The sequence below is a fragment of the Centroberyx gerrardi genome, chromosome 15 (genome assembly GCF_048128805.1).
Source record: "Centroberyx gerrardi isolate f3 chromosome 15, fCenGer3.hap1.cur.20231027, whole genome shotgun sequence".
NCBI classification, from domain to species: domain Eukaryota; kingdom Metazoa; phylum Chordata; class Actinopteri; order Beryciformes; family Berycidae; genus Centroberyx; species Centroberyx gerrardi.
Window position 1 is genome coordinate 24,822,559 of NC_136011.1, and position 15,548 is coordinate 24,838,106.

The 15,548-nt window shown below is 39.7% G+C and overlaps 1 protein-coding gene across 1 annotated transcript in view; it reads left to right on the plus strand.

Moving 5' to 3' along the window:
- The window catches only part of LOC139912882 (contactin-associated protein-like 4), a 65,876-nt gene extending 55,801 nt beyond the window's left edge, over positions 1 to 10,075 (plus strand). Inside the window, exons 18-21 of the mRNA XM_078288630.1 lie at positions 770 to 857; positions 4,621 to 4,839; positions 6,582 to 6,653; positions 9,879 to 10,075. Coding sequence (XP_078144756.1) covers positions 770 to 857; positions 4,621 to 4,839; positions 6,582 to 6,653; positions 9,879 to 10,075 — 576 coding nt within the window. The remainder of the gene's footprint in view (positions 1 to 769; positions 858 to 4,620; positions 4,840 to 6,581; positions 6,654 to 9,878) is intronic.
- Positions 10,076 to 15,548: the final 5,473 nt, after the last annotated feature.

Here is a 15,548-nt window from a genome sequence, read left to right on the forward strand (position 1 = left end):
AGCTGCACCTAAAAATCACCCAAAAACACCTTAATACGCTATTGATGATGTGCCTTGTATTTCTGGGCCCATTTTGTTGTTTGGTGATGTATTTTTGTTATTCCTGTGGATAACTGGCCAAACCTAGAAGCCGTGGCCTCATGTTGAGCTATTTCCTGCAGTTTGATAACAGAAAATGTTTCAGCGATCTAAAACATCAGCGGTAAACATCAGGTTTTGGTGTCAGTCCGTCAGAATCAAAGAGCGAGGGCTTCTCTCTAGAGCCGCCATTTTGCACCAACGTTCAACAATCATACAGGGAGAAATCCATCGTGGAAGAGGAAGAGAGACCAATTTCTCCACTGACAGAAGACTCAATAGACCAGAATGCAATGCAGCCACAAGATGTGTTGCTTTATTACATTGAGTTATTACACTGTAACAGCCGCCTTGGTTAAAATACTTTCCGTGGTGGATTCCCTCCTAGACCGTTGAAGTCTTTCTTTCCTTTTTCCAGCTGAGCTCTTCCCAGTGGTTACAGAGCTGCTTTTTATGTAAAGAGCTGCTTCCAAAAAGAGATATGCACCAAAATCTGACCCTAAAACTGATAAAACGGTTGCTGGCATGAAAGTAAAACTAATAAAACAAGGGATTATTACTGATGTTATTAACATTTTTGAGACCTTTGCTTGCATATTATTGGCATTTTAGATGGTATAATCTAGTATAGTTGTATTTTTGAACTGTTTAGCAATGCTCTTCAGGTGTTAAACCCTTCATTTTCTTTCAGATTGACCAGAACGCCAGAGAGGACTTCAACCTGACCTCCGATGTCGAATTCAATGCCGTCAAGTCGCTGGTTCTGGGCAGAGTGCATGGTGAGTGAGGCGGCAGTGAAAACCCAGACAAGGCCTTTCTCCTTACACAACACTCAGACACTCATTTCAGTAACAGCGCTGAGATGTTTTGCCATATCTTTGATCATGCTGGGTGGATCAGCTGCCGACTGAACAGCAGTTAAAGCGTGAATGTCCACTGGGGCGTAAATTCGCAGGCGCTCCCCATTCATTTGAACAAGGACAGAAACTTTGTGGAGGATTGCGGGAAGGTGGGCGTTGAATACTTGCAAGCGCAGCGGCGAGGGGGGCAGTGTCGAAAATAGAGCTCAAGTCAATTTTGTGCAAATTTCAGGCGTCTGGAGCTCGAATGCCAGGTGTCTGTTTGATTGACGTCTGCTCATGAAACATCCCCCGTCCGACTTCCCCCTGTTTCACCACAGGACAAAAAAAAAATCATCACGGAGCAGAAATGGATCCTCATCGTCTCCAGTTCTCCCGTTATCTAGCTGATACTTTTTGAGCACAGGGACAAATTAAGACGTGCAGCAGCGTGGAAGAAAGTCTCTGAAATTGTGTCTTTGGATGGTGGGTGAAGAGAAATTTACTTGCATGCATACAGTATAGTCATTCAGTCCATTCAATTCAACATTCAATCGTATTTACCTAGTAGGCAACTCTACTCCCTCTCCGCCTACCACACTAGTTTGAAAAATGCAATGAAATGGACATGGAGAGCAGCGAATGTAATCAAATGAATCTGATTACGTAGAGTCTGAACTAAAGTAAGACACTATGAAACATCCAATGATGTTCACCTTGTAATTTTTAATCAAAAATTGGAAAAAACAAGAATTGTCGATTTGATTTGATTTATTTGACAATTAAAAGAAACATAGAGCATGGGAAAAACATGTACAGTTTTCAGAAATTTTCAAGGATAATAAAGCTGGTAAGCCACCTAAAACATTAGCAGTTCAACATATGTACTTACCGGTATACATGAAGGTAATGCCTTGTATTATTGATTTCTACCTCAAACAATACCTAGATATTAGGTAACAAAGGTGGTTCTGATCACTTTGGAGACTTTGTGACTGGAAGGTTGCTGGTTTGAATCCTCCACATGAATGGGAATATCACGGAAAGTGAATGAGAAACGGCCTGTCAACCCTCAGAAATAATACTGAGGTGTTCTTGAGCAAGGCACTTGACCCCCCAGTTACTCTCCAGTGCGGCAGAAGTGACATAAAGTAAAAGTGGAAAGCTGTGGTTATGCTCCCAGGTGTAAATGTATACAACTGTATGAATGTGGAGAAGGACAATGCTGAAGAAAGAGCATGTGCACTCAGCAAACCCCAGGAAACCTGAAACTACACCGACTTTAAAAACTCCACCTGTTCACACCAAAGTGCTGTGGTAGCAGTGTTGTTGTAACAAAAAGAATCGCTGAGCAGAATATTTAATTCATACGCTGACTTACCCTCAAATCACCGAGCTACTTGTGACTTCTACTGTACTGCCTGCTGTACGAGTTCACACTGTATTTCCCTTATGCATGGCTCTTATGGTTGCTCGGCCTAAACACTGCATACCATAATTCCCCTAAGCATCGCAGAAAGCGCTGCATACGAACAAACTACCAAGCACCTAATAAAGGTTTTAATAAGTAATAAAAGTGCTTTTGCGCCAAGTAGAGATGCAAACAGAGACGTTTATTGCCAAGTAAACGTTGACCTACTCTCATAAGTAACCACTTGTGATACTGGATACATTTTAAAGACATACACACAGAAAAATAAAGGTGCGAACTTCTTCAGAGTGATGCCATAGAAAAACCATTTGTGGTTCCATAAAGAACCTTTTCAGGAACCTTTCAGAAAATTGCTTTGCTTAGACACCTGCATTGTGTTTTTGTTTATCTGTCCTTGTATAGCCTCAATTGCAATTGCACAATGTATACTGTGGAGGTAATGGTTATTTTCCACATTTATGCCATCACCCACCATCCAGTAACTAAGAATTAAGAATCATACATGGTTCTTTGGGATATTAAAAGTTTCTGAAAGGTTCTTGGAACCAGAAATGGTTCCTCACTCCGAATTCTTAATTCCAGTTCGCACCTTTATTTTTCTGTGTGTGGAGAGAGAAATGAAAGCCAATGCTCATTATATAGCATGTAGTTCCTGCCAGGCAATCTAACTGGTCAAAGATGCTTTTCAAATGTGCTGATAACTCCATTATTGGTTACTCTGCCAACTCAGCTAGTGCGCTGTCTTTCTTGTTTTCTCCTATTTTTATTCTTATATATGTACACAACTCTGAAGAAAACTTCTCAGACTGTGCACATGTTGGTAGACTTTGTATAAAAGCCATAACACCCTTGAGGACGTTCTTTCCTGTGATGATGGGTACTTCGGTGAGGCCGAGGACGCTCCTCTGCACCTCATAGTTATTGCATCACCTTTGGACCCATAATCTGGTACCTCTTGGGCACGACTGCTATATTACTGCATTATTTGTTCTGGAAAGCTGTAGCAGTCTCGGTACATTCTTATATGTTTTATTGCAGTGTTGAGCGGTGCAGCTTCGTTCCTTTCGTTCTCTAGCTAAGCTGGACAAATAGACCACTTCAGGAAGCTCTGATAAAACGTTAAAAAAATTGTGTGGAGGAGAGAAAAGGAGATGCTAATGTTTAGGATTTGGTCACTGAATGAAATGAAAGATTTTTTCCAACATGCAACTCCATAGATTCTGCACAGGACAAGAAAACCTTGTTTAGGGGGAATATGAAACACCTTTCCCTCCAAGGAAAAACTGCAACCTCTTGTAATTTGAAAATTGCTGTAGTCATTATTGCAGTTTCATTATTTCATTATTTTACTAGTGTCAAGCTAAACCAGGAAGTCAGCCTGTACAGTTTAACCTTCCCCTGCATGTCACACTGTTCTACCTCCACATCCCTCCTCTCCAGCTCTGCAGGACGGGTCTGTCTGCCTCGGGTGCCTGTTAGACAGATAACACATGCAACAGAGGCACGGCGACCCTGTAATTGACTCTGTCATGACCTAGTGATGTTCTTTTTGAACGGCACCATCAGGGACTGAGAAATAGGCTGTTAATAAGACGAGAGGCCGAGGGATCTCCCTGACCCAGGAGCTCTGCAGAGCCACTGTGAAAAGTAATGCTAGTTCTTATCAGCATCAACTGATTCAACAATTTGAGTAAGATTTTTTAGGTAAATCCAATTTGTTTAATCTTACACATACACACAATATCTTCATGGAAAGTCTTTCTTATTGTTTCTTCAGTGAAGTTCTACATTGTTGCTAGTGCCATTCATTTATAGATATTATTGTTGTTGTTGTTGTTGTTATGACATGTCATCCACTGAGCTAACGACACACGTCTACATACATACATGCAAGATACATCTTGCTTTAGAGGGAATTTGCTGTAAATGCATAGTTTACTTACTGGCTTTCATCTGCCCATTTCTCTTCAAAGATGATTTATTGGTATGACTGACAAAAACATAATGCCAAAGTTGCCAAAGCGGCTTACAATATGTTAAAACAATAACCATATCAATCCAATACAGATAAATGATTAGGCTTCTAAGTTTAGTAGAAAAGCAATTGTTGATTACGTGATTAAAGCAATGATCAGTGATTTAAAAGATGATTTACTGGAAAATTTGTATTTCTCTGACTGCTTTTCTCTGTCTGCTTTGCTGTCTTTCCCTCTCTCTCTCCCTCCTTTTCTCTCTCTCTCTTTCTCTCTCTCCCCCTCTCCATCTCTTTAGAGTCTGGTGACTTGGATCCAGATCTGGCCCGGTTTGCCTCTCTGGGTTTTACCGGCTGTCTGTCGGCCGTCCTCTTTAACTCCGTCAGCCCTCTGAAAGCGGCTCTGCTCCACCCGGACTCCAGCGCTGTCATCATCACCGGCCCGTTGGCCCAGTCCGGCTGTGGCTCCTCCGCTTCAGCCAACCCCTACGCAGCAGAGACCACACACCACCTATCAGGTAAGAGGAGGAAAGGCCATGTTTGTATGTTGGGTTTATTATCAGCTGAGCAGTTCCTTTTCTTAGAGGGGAGGAGTCAGTTTAGTAAGGTTTTTTGCCATTGTGCACAGAGTTTCTTGGTTCTATTTTATTCAATTTACTAAAGAATCTGGGGGTCAACATATGGCGGTGGGTGGAGTTTACAGATTCTTTTTTCTCAGGGGAGGAGTTAGAATAGTAAGGGTTTTAGATGTTATCATATGTTTGTGAGAATGAGTTTGTATGTTTTACTGGGTGCAATCAAGCAGCAAAAACCAGCCAACAACCGAAACACAAAGCCGCATGGTGGAGGAGAGACAATCTGACCAGTTAGCACTCGGAAATTCAATGGCCAAATGTAGCAAAAGAAGCATTCAAAGACCATGTGGATTTCCTTATTTCTTGAGTTATTAATAATTTTTTTTCCAAAGAGCCTGAAAACAAGTAGCCTAAATTAGACATGAATTCTTAAAATGGGTAAAGTTATAGGCTATCTAAACTCGATTAAAGTAATGCACATTTTCATATAAATAAACGTCTCTTTTGCTATTCTCTATTGGCGAATGATGTAACACAATAGTGATTCATGAAAGCTTTTCCATTTACTAATGTAAACACCCGGTGTCTGGTAGGTCTTTTCTGGGGAAAAAAAATCCTCTGGCACACAAGAAGTGATGTGTTTTACATTTCCGTCAGCAGCAACAGTGATTTGTTTGGAATAAACAGAAGAAGAACTGGGTAGTTAGCATGAGCAGTGATAGAAAAGAAAAGAAAAGAGAAACTCAAACTGCATCAACAGAAAATCCAAGGACAAAGACATCACAGTCCCGCCCACACTGTTTGATTGACAGGTGATTTGTGGGAAGTGAAGTCCAAAAACACCACAGCAATGAGCGCTTAGCACCAAAAATGTCACCAAAATAAAAAAAATAAAAAAACAAGGGTCTTGCCACTTTACCTATGGTAGGTTTAGGGTACCAGGCACCCTTAAACGAGTGCGCCCATTTTCTCAAAGGGGTCAAACTAGTATAGAATTTGTGTGTTTTCATATCGTTGTAATTTCTGAATGGAGTATTTCTAATTTGCATGTGCCATTATTTGTGTGAGAGCTGCCTCTCCAGCTATGATGGGCCCGTTGGGTACCTGCACCTTCCTCCTTGTAAAACAGAGTAATGACACTGGGGCAGATGAGGTAATTAATTTGGACCGGAGAGAGGAGTTTCCTTCGGCATATCTTTCCCCTGCGGTCGCTCTCATACAGCCTACAGAGCCCTATGGAGATGTGCTGCGGTTTCCAATGGGCCTTATCTGCTCTGACTAATGGTGCTATATTATACTTTTCCCCTCTACATCTCCCTCTTTCCACTCTCTGCAATGTTTGTCTTCCTCCATCTCTCTGCCTTTCTCCTCTCCTTTCTTTGTTTTCTTTTTTTTTTTGTTCTGTTCCGCTCTACTTCATCTCTCGTCTCTTCTCTCTATCTCATCTCTCTCTTTCTATTCTCCTGTGATTCTGTTATACTTGTCCTGTTTTGTCTGTTGTATTTCTGCACTCTGCTTATGTTCTTCTCTCTTCTCTTTCCTCTCTCCCTTCACTTCTGCTTTTTCCATTCTCTCTCACTTGTTTCTATGACTCATTTTCTCTCTTTCGACGTATTTGTCTGTCTGTTGCTCTCTCTCTCTCTCTCTCTCTCTGTCTCTCTCTCTCTCTCTCTCTCTGTCTGCAGACCAGTCTGGTTCAGTCGGTACAGGTCAACCTTTAGTCAATGCCATCAGGAGTGACTCGGCTCTAATTGGAGGTACTGTAACAGGAAGCTGCTTCACCAAAGTTTCACTGTCATACTTTCATAAAGTATTGGTTTCAGATAACTCCATATTGTGAATAATGCAGATGCACAACGTGTATAAGAGATAACACACTGTCGTCGATCATGAGACATAAATTGTGGTCAAAGCGAGGAAGGATGATGCGCTAGGCAAGAGTTCAATTAATACACAATTACAAATACGAGGTCAGATTGATTCAAACTGAAGAGTAGTTTTAATCTCTAGAAGGGTGGAGAAAAAGAAAAGAGAAAAGTTGTTTAAAACTGAAGACCAAAATTAGATATATATCTTTTAAAAAAAAAAATCACAAACTGATTGTTGGCATAATAGTAAAGCACTTTATGGGTTGCAATTAAAGTTTTGAGGCATCTCAAGGCTTTTGCCTTTGAGAATAGAATGATCTTTGTTTTTGTCAGGCAGCAAAATCTTTCCAAATTTTTTATACTGAATAGAATTTTTGAATGAAAACCTCTCAATAGTCCCTTAAACAGCCTGACTCTGTCTGAGTGCACAAAGGACACCACCGCTAATTAGAACCCAAAGCACTTTATTCTTCAAGTACAATGAATGAACAAATGTTTTATTGCCGACATTGGTGCAGAGACCTTTTAATAGGCATTATTGCCTGGGGGGCTTGGAGAAAATGAGCAGACTGCACCATTAATGGAGGTAGTAAGTAAGAAGTAAGAAGTAAAAGCGGTCCAGTGTTTTCTCTCTGCCTGTTGGGCAGCTGACCAGTTGCTTGTACTTAGGAGGCTCATTTTCTGAGCTGTAGTAGTTAAAGGCAGAGTCGTGATGTTTGGTCTCCCATTCTGTTTTCCAATTTTAATCTGTCCCATTAGGAAGCTCTCCATTTCCTCTGCTTTTGCCTCAGGTGAAATGTAGATGCCAGAATATGGGAGGTGGGATGTTAAAGCCAAAATTATGGTGGACAATTCCCTAGGCGGGTAGATTGCTTTGCTTTGTAAACTAGACAGCGACTCATATAAAAGAGAGCAAAATTTGGATACGACAGACATGCAGTGGTGGAAAAAGTACTCCAATTCTTTACTTTAGAAGTATTAGCAATAAAATGTACTGAAGTATCAAAAGTAAGTCCTCATTCTGTCAGAGTGTTAAATTATTGATGCATTAACCTGTAAGAAGTATTTTAATGTTGTCGGTCTAACTGCTCCATATACTGTTGGGGAGTTTCAACTCTAACAATGCAACGTATTTTATGAGCTTATTGTATGTTTTGCATGTAAAACCTTATTCTGCAAAGTAACTAGTAACTCCAGCCGTCAGATAAATGTAGTGAAAAGGAGTGAAAAGTACAATATTTTCCTCTGAAATGTAGTGGAGTAAAGGTATAAAGTCTCACAAAATGGAAATATTCAAGTAAAGTAGCAGTACCTCAAAATTGTACTTAAACCTGCAATAAGCGATTTCAGATCCTGGAACCAATCCTGAAACTAACGTCTAAAAATTCTGGTAATGGCGGAATCCATGATCCGAGCGAGTAAACTTGTTCAACTAGTAAACGTGCTACCTACCTCTTCACTTGTCATTGTGAGACATGTAACCTTCAGCGGGAGAAAAATCTGGCAAAGCGAGACTGGTAACCGTATTTGATCAAAATGTCCACGGAGACGCTCACAAATTTGGGATAAAAACCCGCGGCATGGCGTCCTTAATAATCAGAACCCCCACAGCTGGAAAGACACAATTCACAGATAACAAACACAAGAGCGCCAAGTGATCACCACCTAATTAATCTAATCGAATCTTTGCAGAAAAAAACCCTCTGCTGTTATCTTCAAATGCATGGCAATTTTTAAAATCACTGTAATGCAGCATTAAATTGAGTATATCAGTGCAGTATTTTTGCATTCCATTTAAATTCTTTTTTTTTCTTGTGATAGTGAAATGTTCGTTATACAGTGGAAGAGTCCAAAGAAAAGTCAGCTGTCAACTGAAAGGCAGAACTGAACTGGGCATCTTTATGTTATAATGAGGCTTATAATGGTGTTCAAAGGCCTGTAAGGTTAAATTACCACCCACCTGCTAAGATGTCAATTTCACAAACTCACACATAATTTTCACCTGCTCATTTTAGTGTTGAGAAAATCAAATGTGTCAGAGTGACAAGAACATCAACACACACCATTTGACCTTATTCCCATGGCAGCCTTTTTGTGGGAAACTCATTACTCATACATTACTGCAACACATAAGAAAGCACTTCAGATAAAGGCCCATTCACATCTAGAATGATAACTATAAAAAGATTTAAATCCTTCTAAATATAATAATAATAGTAAATATAATATCTGTGTTCCTTCCCACCACAGTGACAACCAAAAAAAACATCCAAAATGATAACATCACATATTAGGAAATTATCACAAATATAAATGCTTGAGCAAAAACGTATTGTTATAGTTTATAGTTATCTTTTTAGTTATCAAATTAGCAAGCAATCTCAGGAACCGCAACTAACTGTTTGAATTTAGCAAGTTAACTATAACTCACTAGCTAGTACATTACCACACCTTAAATAAACGTTTTTACAACCTTAAGAAACATGTTGCTAAAATGAGTGGACATGTAACGGAAATGTTCTGGAGTGGTTGCATCTGTAACATGCAAAAAACATTCATACAATCTTGTAACTATCAAACATTAGGCCTATATACTAAAAACGTTCTATCAATGTTTACATTTTTTTTAACTATGGGCTAACGTTTTTGGAACATTGTACATAGGCTACATCATGTTACAACTACAGTGAAACGTTCGTGGAACGTTAGAAAAACTTTCCACAATAACAGGACAGACAAAATCCTATGTAAAAAAAAATCACATTCCCACAACCATAAAAGAACTTTTTAATAACGTTCTCGGAACACAATGGTGCTAGCTGGGTAGCTACTAGCTAGCTACCAAGGCTAGCTTCCGATAGCTCGCTATACTGGGCCAAATATATAACCTTAAACTGTGAACCTACAGTATATCCCTCCAGATTATTGAGATCCATTTGTTTATAATACATTTTCCAGTGGGGAATCTGTGAAATATTTGTCTGCTTCCTGACGTTTGCATGACGTGTTTCTTGGTACACAACAGTAGAGGTTAACGTTTGATGTAAGATGAAAATGAGACTAAGGTCTATAACGCTGAGCTGCAGTAACCCTTCCCGTCTCTCCGGTCTGCAGGTGTGATAGCGGTGGTGATCTTTGTCACCGTGTCTGCGCTGGCGGTCACAGCCAGGTTCCTCTACAGGAGGAAAGGGACGTTCCAGAGCCAGGAGGTCAGGGGAGTGAAACCCGAAGACAGCTCCGAGCTGCCGTTCAGCAGCCAGGCCAATGCGCACAACGGTCCGAGCGACAACCGGAAGGAATATTTCATTTAGTCGGAGCGCCGGCCCGCCGGTGACCCGGCGGCGTCGGAGCTGAGCAGACAGACAGATGCCTTGCCAAGCCTCAGTGCTTTACACTGCGAACAGAGCCGCCGCCCGCGGCGCCACATGACGGGAAGACACAAACAGAACAATCCACTCCTGTTTTCTTTCTGCGGTTGTATTTTTGTAAAGAGTGTATATAGCAGCACAAAAGCAAAGTGTTGAATTTAAAAAGGTGTTGATACTGTCAGTTGAACAATTGTACATATTTGAAGATGTAAATGTTAAAATAATGATGAATTTATAACAATCTCTGTCTTTCTCTGTCATGTTAAAATGGTACAAATCAGTAAATGAGCCATCAGTATTTTTCATGGAGTTTGGTTCTGTAAGTTAAAATGACTTTGTGCAGTCTGGGTTGATTTATATGCATTTTCCTATATAAGTACAGTGAAGGTTTGCTGTTTTGGATATTTGAGAGCTTATTCTTGTCAGAAACCGTTTGGAAGCTACAGATGGATATCTGCATCGCTATTCAATTTCCAGTTTCATGTCTTTTTTCTTTTTTTTTTCCCCTTTTGGCTCTTTGCACCTGTGTATGCAAGCAAAATATTCACATCCATTCGCATTGAACATTTCCAGTTTCCTAAAGTTCCCTCGGAAAAAATCTTTACATTTTATTCACTGTGGTTTTTCTTTATGTCACAACTTGAAGCAAAGCTCAGCCTATTTTCCTTTTCCTTTTCCCTGTAGCTTCCTTCCTGGCAGCTCTGAACAGTAAAGCTTTTGAGGCAGACACCGGCACCGCAGACTACAAAATACTCCGACTGCCGGTCCCCCCCCCCTCACTCCGCACTGAGACGTTTAATGTATCTTTGAAATGCTAATCTGGGTTTGTCTGACATGCAGACTGATTCACTAGAAGCAGAGCGATCATCAGAAAGTGGAGCAGCTGACAAAGAGATGTGGATATCATGGGGAAAAAAACGGCCATCCTGATATTGGTGTTGTGTATTTAACTAAATCTATTCATGTATAAAATTCTGTTCAGCTACAACCAGCGGTACGAATAGACAGAGAATAAGGAGGCAGTTGATCGACTGGCTGTTTAACTAACACACATCGCTCTCTCTCTCTCTGTTAGATCCCCGGAGCGCAGATTTTAAGTGGAGAATTGGATTTTAATAAGTTGAGTTTAAAAAAAAACTCAAAAGTGCATTTTTCCACCTCTTTGTTGGTTTTCCTCTCAACGCAACTGTGGCCTGATTTAATTTTATTCCCAGAAAGGAAATTCTTAATAATGCTCTTTTTGTTTTGTTTTTTATCGCAAAACTTTGTCTCCACAGAGTCAATTCCATAGCGACCAAAGCAGTAGCCATCGTAAAAGTCCCCCATAATGCATCGCTCCTGCATTTCTCCTGCATAAATAGTGCAACAACCTATTCTTCCTCAAATGCTTTGAAGTAGAAATGGACAGAGAATTTGCCCCACTCCCAAAAAATGACTCCTTCTCTCCCATATTGTCTAGGAATTTAAGCTTTTCATTGTAAGTCAGCCTGGATAACAGCATTAGTTAAATGCCGTAAATGTGACATTTTTTAAGAAGTCAGAACAATCAGAATTATTCACCAAGGAAAACGAATATACAGAAATTTAGATTGGTCACATTGGTGGAGAGACATATTGACAACAAAGTTTCCCAATACATCCTGACACACACAGCAGAGAGACAACAGGATCTCACATCCAGTGCAAAACAACAGTGCCAGACATATTATGGACAATAAACTGTACATATAACACTACTGTACATATACTCACAATGTACAGCACAACAGGGTAGCAGCAGATACATTTTTACTGTCGGACCCACAGCAACTTTACAGTTAAAGGATAACTCCGGCCATGGTGAATGTTAAGCCCGCTCTCCCTTATGAGATTCTTGTGTTTTTTATTTTGTTTTTATGGTAACCTGTAGCTGGAGGGATTTTAGATTATGATTATGATTTTGAAACGGGTCTCGTAGTGGATAAGAAACATTATCATTATCATTTGGTCCGACCAATTTGTGTGTCTACATTTCAAGAATAACCCTTGCTTACTTATAGCAACTTATTCTAATCTAATTGATAGGAACAACTTTCAGGTGGAAAAGCTCTCTTCCTCAGCGGAGAGGCTTGAAACGAGGCGGGATGTAACCATGAAGGATGTTAGCGATTGGTGAGAAGTGCTGTCTAAGGCGGGACTTCTGATATTAGCAAAAAAAAAAAACTCCATGGTTTATGTTGCTCCCCTTAGTTTGCCATCTCAGAAATGAGCTTTTGATATTCTGTGGAAAACTTCTTGCCCTGATGAAGACCTTATGATCGAAATGCATTGGCTCTAAGCCATGATAGTAAAGGCTTTTTAAATTTCAAGCTTTTAGTCTCTTCCATCCTTACTGGATTTAGAGTGCCTTGGACTTTGTGCATACAGCTCAAGAGTTTACTTTTTCAATCTTACAGCTAGTATCTCCGTTTTCTACAGATTTGATTCCTGTTCCCAATGTGCACCTATAAACCCAAAGGATTTAGGTTAGGACTTAATCCACAAGAGCACCAAGTGTTACTTTTCTCTGCCTCTCTAGTGTTTTTATATTGTTTGGAGTTGAATGAAAGCCAATGGCGTCTTGAAGTAGGGAAATAAGTCACATGATAATTGTTTCTCTGATAACAGCATGGAAATATCCACAGGAATTTCTGGAAGGGAGAGAGGGCTCGCTGGAAAATGGGCGTAACATTCACTGTGGCCGCGCAATTATCCTTCAAGGGTCAGAGTCTTGCTTGAGGCTATTTTGACAGGACACACTGGCTGTTTCAGATAGTGTCTCTAAACACTAGGCCACTCTACACCAGTAATGCATTGACGCATGCAGCGCATGCAGTGGGACCTGCACGATGGCTACATACTGTATGTGGATAATTTTACGGCAAACCACTGGACATAAAGACCATTAGCTTTGATCAGCTTCAGCCTAGTGTGACTATGAAGAAGCCCTTTCATCTGTCTAATATCAAATACACAGAACAAGGATATAAGAACAGCTTTATACAGTATGGACTGTTTTCTAAATGTCAGAAATTGTTTCGAGGAATCGGTTTCTGGTTTGGTGTCTTTTCTGGGCAGTGCATCAGTTTTGAGTTGAATTGAACTGAACTATTATAACATCATGATATTTACAGTATTGGTGAATAATTATAATGTCAGTGAGTTTGAGTGACCTGCCATAAAAATATCCGGATTTGAATATATACACAGGTATTTTGGTAACCAACCAAATTCTGTTCAGTGAAAATAAAAATCTATGCTTTTTCTGAGACGGAGTTTATCTTTCCTTTCTGTTCAAGCCTTTTTTTTAACCATCTGAAAGTTTTACACGGTCTGAAACTGTTATTGTACTGTTGTAGTTACAGCTTATGGACCTATGTGTTCCTTCTCAATTAAATCATGCTTGGTTTTTCTATGATGGAGTCCAAGTAAAGTATCCATTGTGAAAGAAGAGTATTTGTCAGACGTTATAAAGTAGAAGTGAATGGGTGTATTGTAGCACTAAACGTGAGAGATTTCGTACTCTATTGGTGGTCGTACCATTTTTTTTTGTGCCTTTTAACACCTGGAAAAAGCAATATAATATGATCTTTTGAAACAGTTCTCTAATTATATTATCCATCTCAGTAATTGCAAAAATTTAGCTCTTTTGTGTCTTTGTTAAATGAAGCTGAAACACAGCAAGGATTTTCCCTCCAACAGCAAATTGAATTACCATAAATTTACATCTCTGAATGTTGGCCCTTCAAAACTTTCAGTTGGATGGGTCTTTTTCTTCACCATGTGACATTTGCAATGGGTATTAATATTCGTCTGTCTGCAGAACAGAGATAACTTAAACGTTCTGTGAAGCATTCAAGAGCTGGAGATGTCAAGCTAATTCTCTTCAAAGACCCACCTAGCCTCTCCAAGCTTAAACAATATAACATGGACATGCAGCTTTGATATGTGATAGTGCTTAATATAGGCCTAATACCTCCATGGGTGCATCCCACACCCCCGTCCTCCCACCCCAACACACACACACTGGACCAGATGATCCAGATGACAGGGACTGGCTGGTTGTCAAGTACTAATTTACAACGTAGGACACGTCCATGCCTCTGATCAGACTACTGACACATACCGAGTCACCAGGATGGGAAAAAAACATCATATCACCTTAATTTTAGCATATTCATTACCTTTAGATTACCTTTAGATATTAACTTTACATTAGCGAGTGATTTTAAGATTTTACGGATCATATTCATTTGTTTTTGTTAACTCCTTTAAGGTGCTTTAACTGTTTTGAAAAGTGCTAGATTTTATTTTACTTCATTATATTATCACCAGCTACCAGTCACCTTTTTACTGTGGCTGGTGAGTTCATCTATTGTACCAATAGAGGCTTTGGAGTCGCATCACAAATCTCCACGTCTATCGTCATCATGGAGGCCCATAACAGCTAAACACATAACAACCAGGCTAAAAGAGAGATATCTGAAGAAGATAGCATGGCGTGGATGTAGATCCATTCCGTAATATTGTGTAAAACTGAATAGTCTGATGAGGTAGATTTATTTCCAAATGAAGGTTACTGTGACACAGTAAACTGTCTTGTCTTTAGCCCCGTCTCTACTCCAAACACTCTTAACTTGTAGCTTGAGAAGAGTCAGCTCAGTTAACCTGAACAAGCCGCTAGCAAATCCAAACCAACTAACTAGCCAGCAGGCTAATTTAGCAAAGCAACCAATGTTAATAATAATAATCTTTATTTGTATAGCGCTTTTCAAAACAAAGTTACAAAGTGCTTTACAAAACATGATAAAAGAGTACAACATACTCAGGAGTCCAACATTGTCATAAATAAGATAAAAAATAAATAAAACATGAAGCATAGACACCAAATAAAACAAAGTTTATAATAAAAGCAATAAAATAAAAGTGATAAAAATGAATGAAAACAGACGTGAGGTAAAGGTAATGTTAGATAGCTTCTACTAGATACGTTAGTGTGCAAATCAGATCTGTTTAAAAGACAGTAATGATTAGCTGACTGTATAACCATCGAGGAACTGATTGTTTCCCCACTGATGCATCTGACCAATTTTGTGTTTAGATAATGTCACCTTGTTTATTAGCTAACCACTCTCTTGTTGTAAACACGTGATTTGCACACTAGCTAACATATCTTGTAGAGGCAAACATTAGTACATGTTAGTATAAACATTGGTTTCTTTGCTACACTAAATCAGCCAGCTGGCTAGTTGACTGACAAGGCTAAAAACAAAGTTTGGTTACCTGGGCTGTTTAGGTTAACTGAGCTGACTCTTCTCAAGCTCCAGTGTTTTGGATCGGGGATTGTAAAGTGTTTCCTGTGCCATCTTTCAGAGGTTCATATTATGTTATGAACACA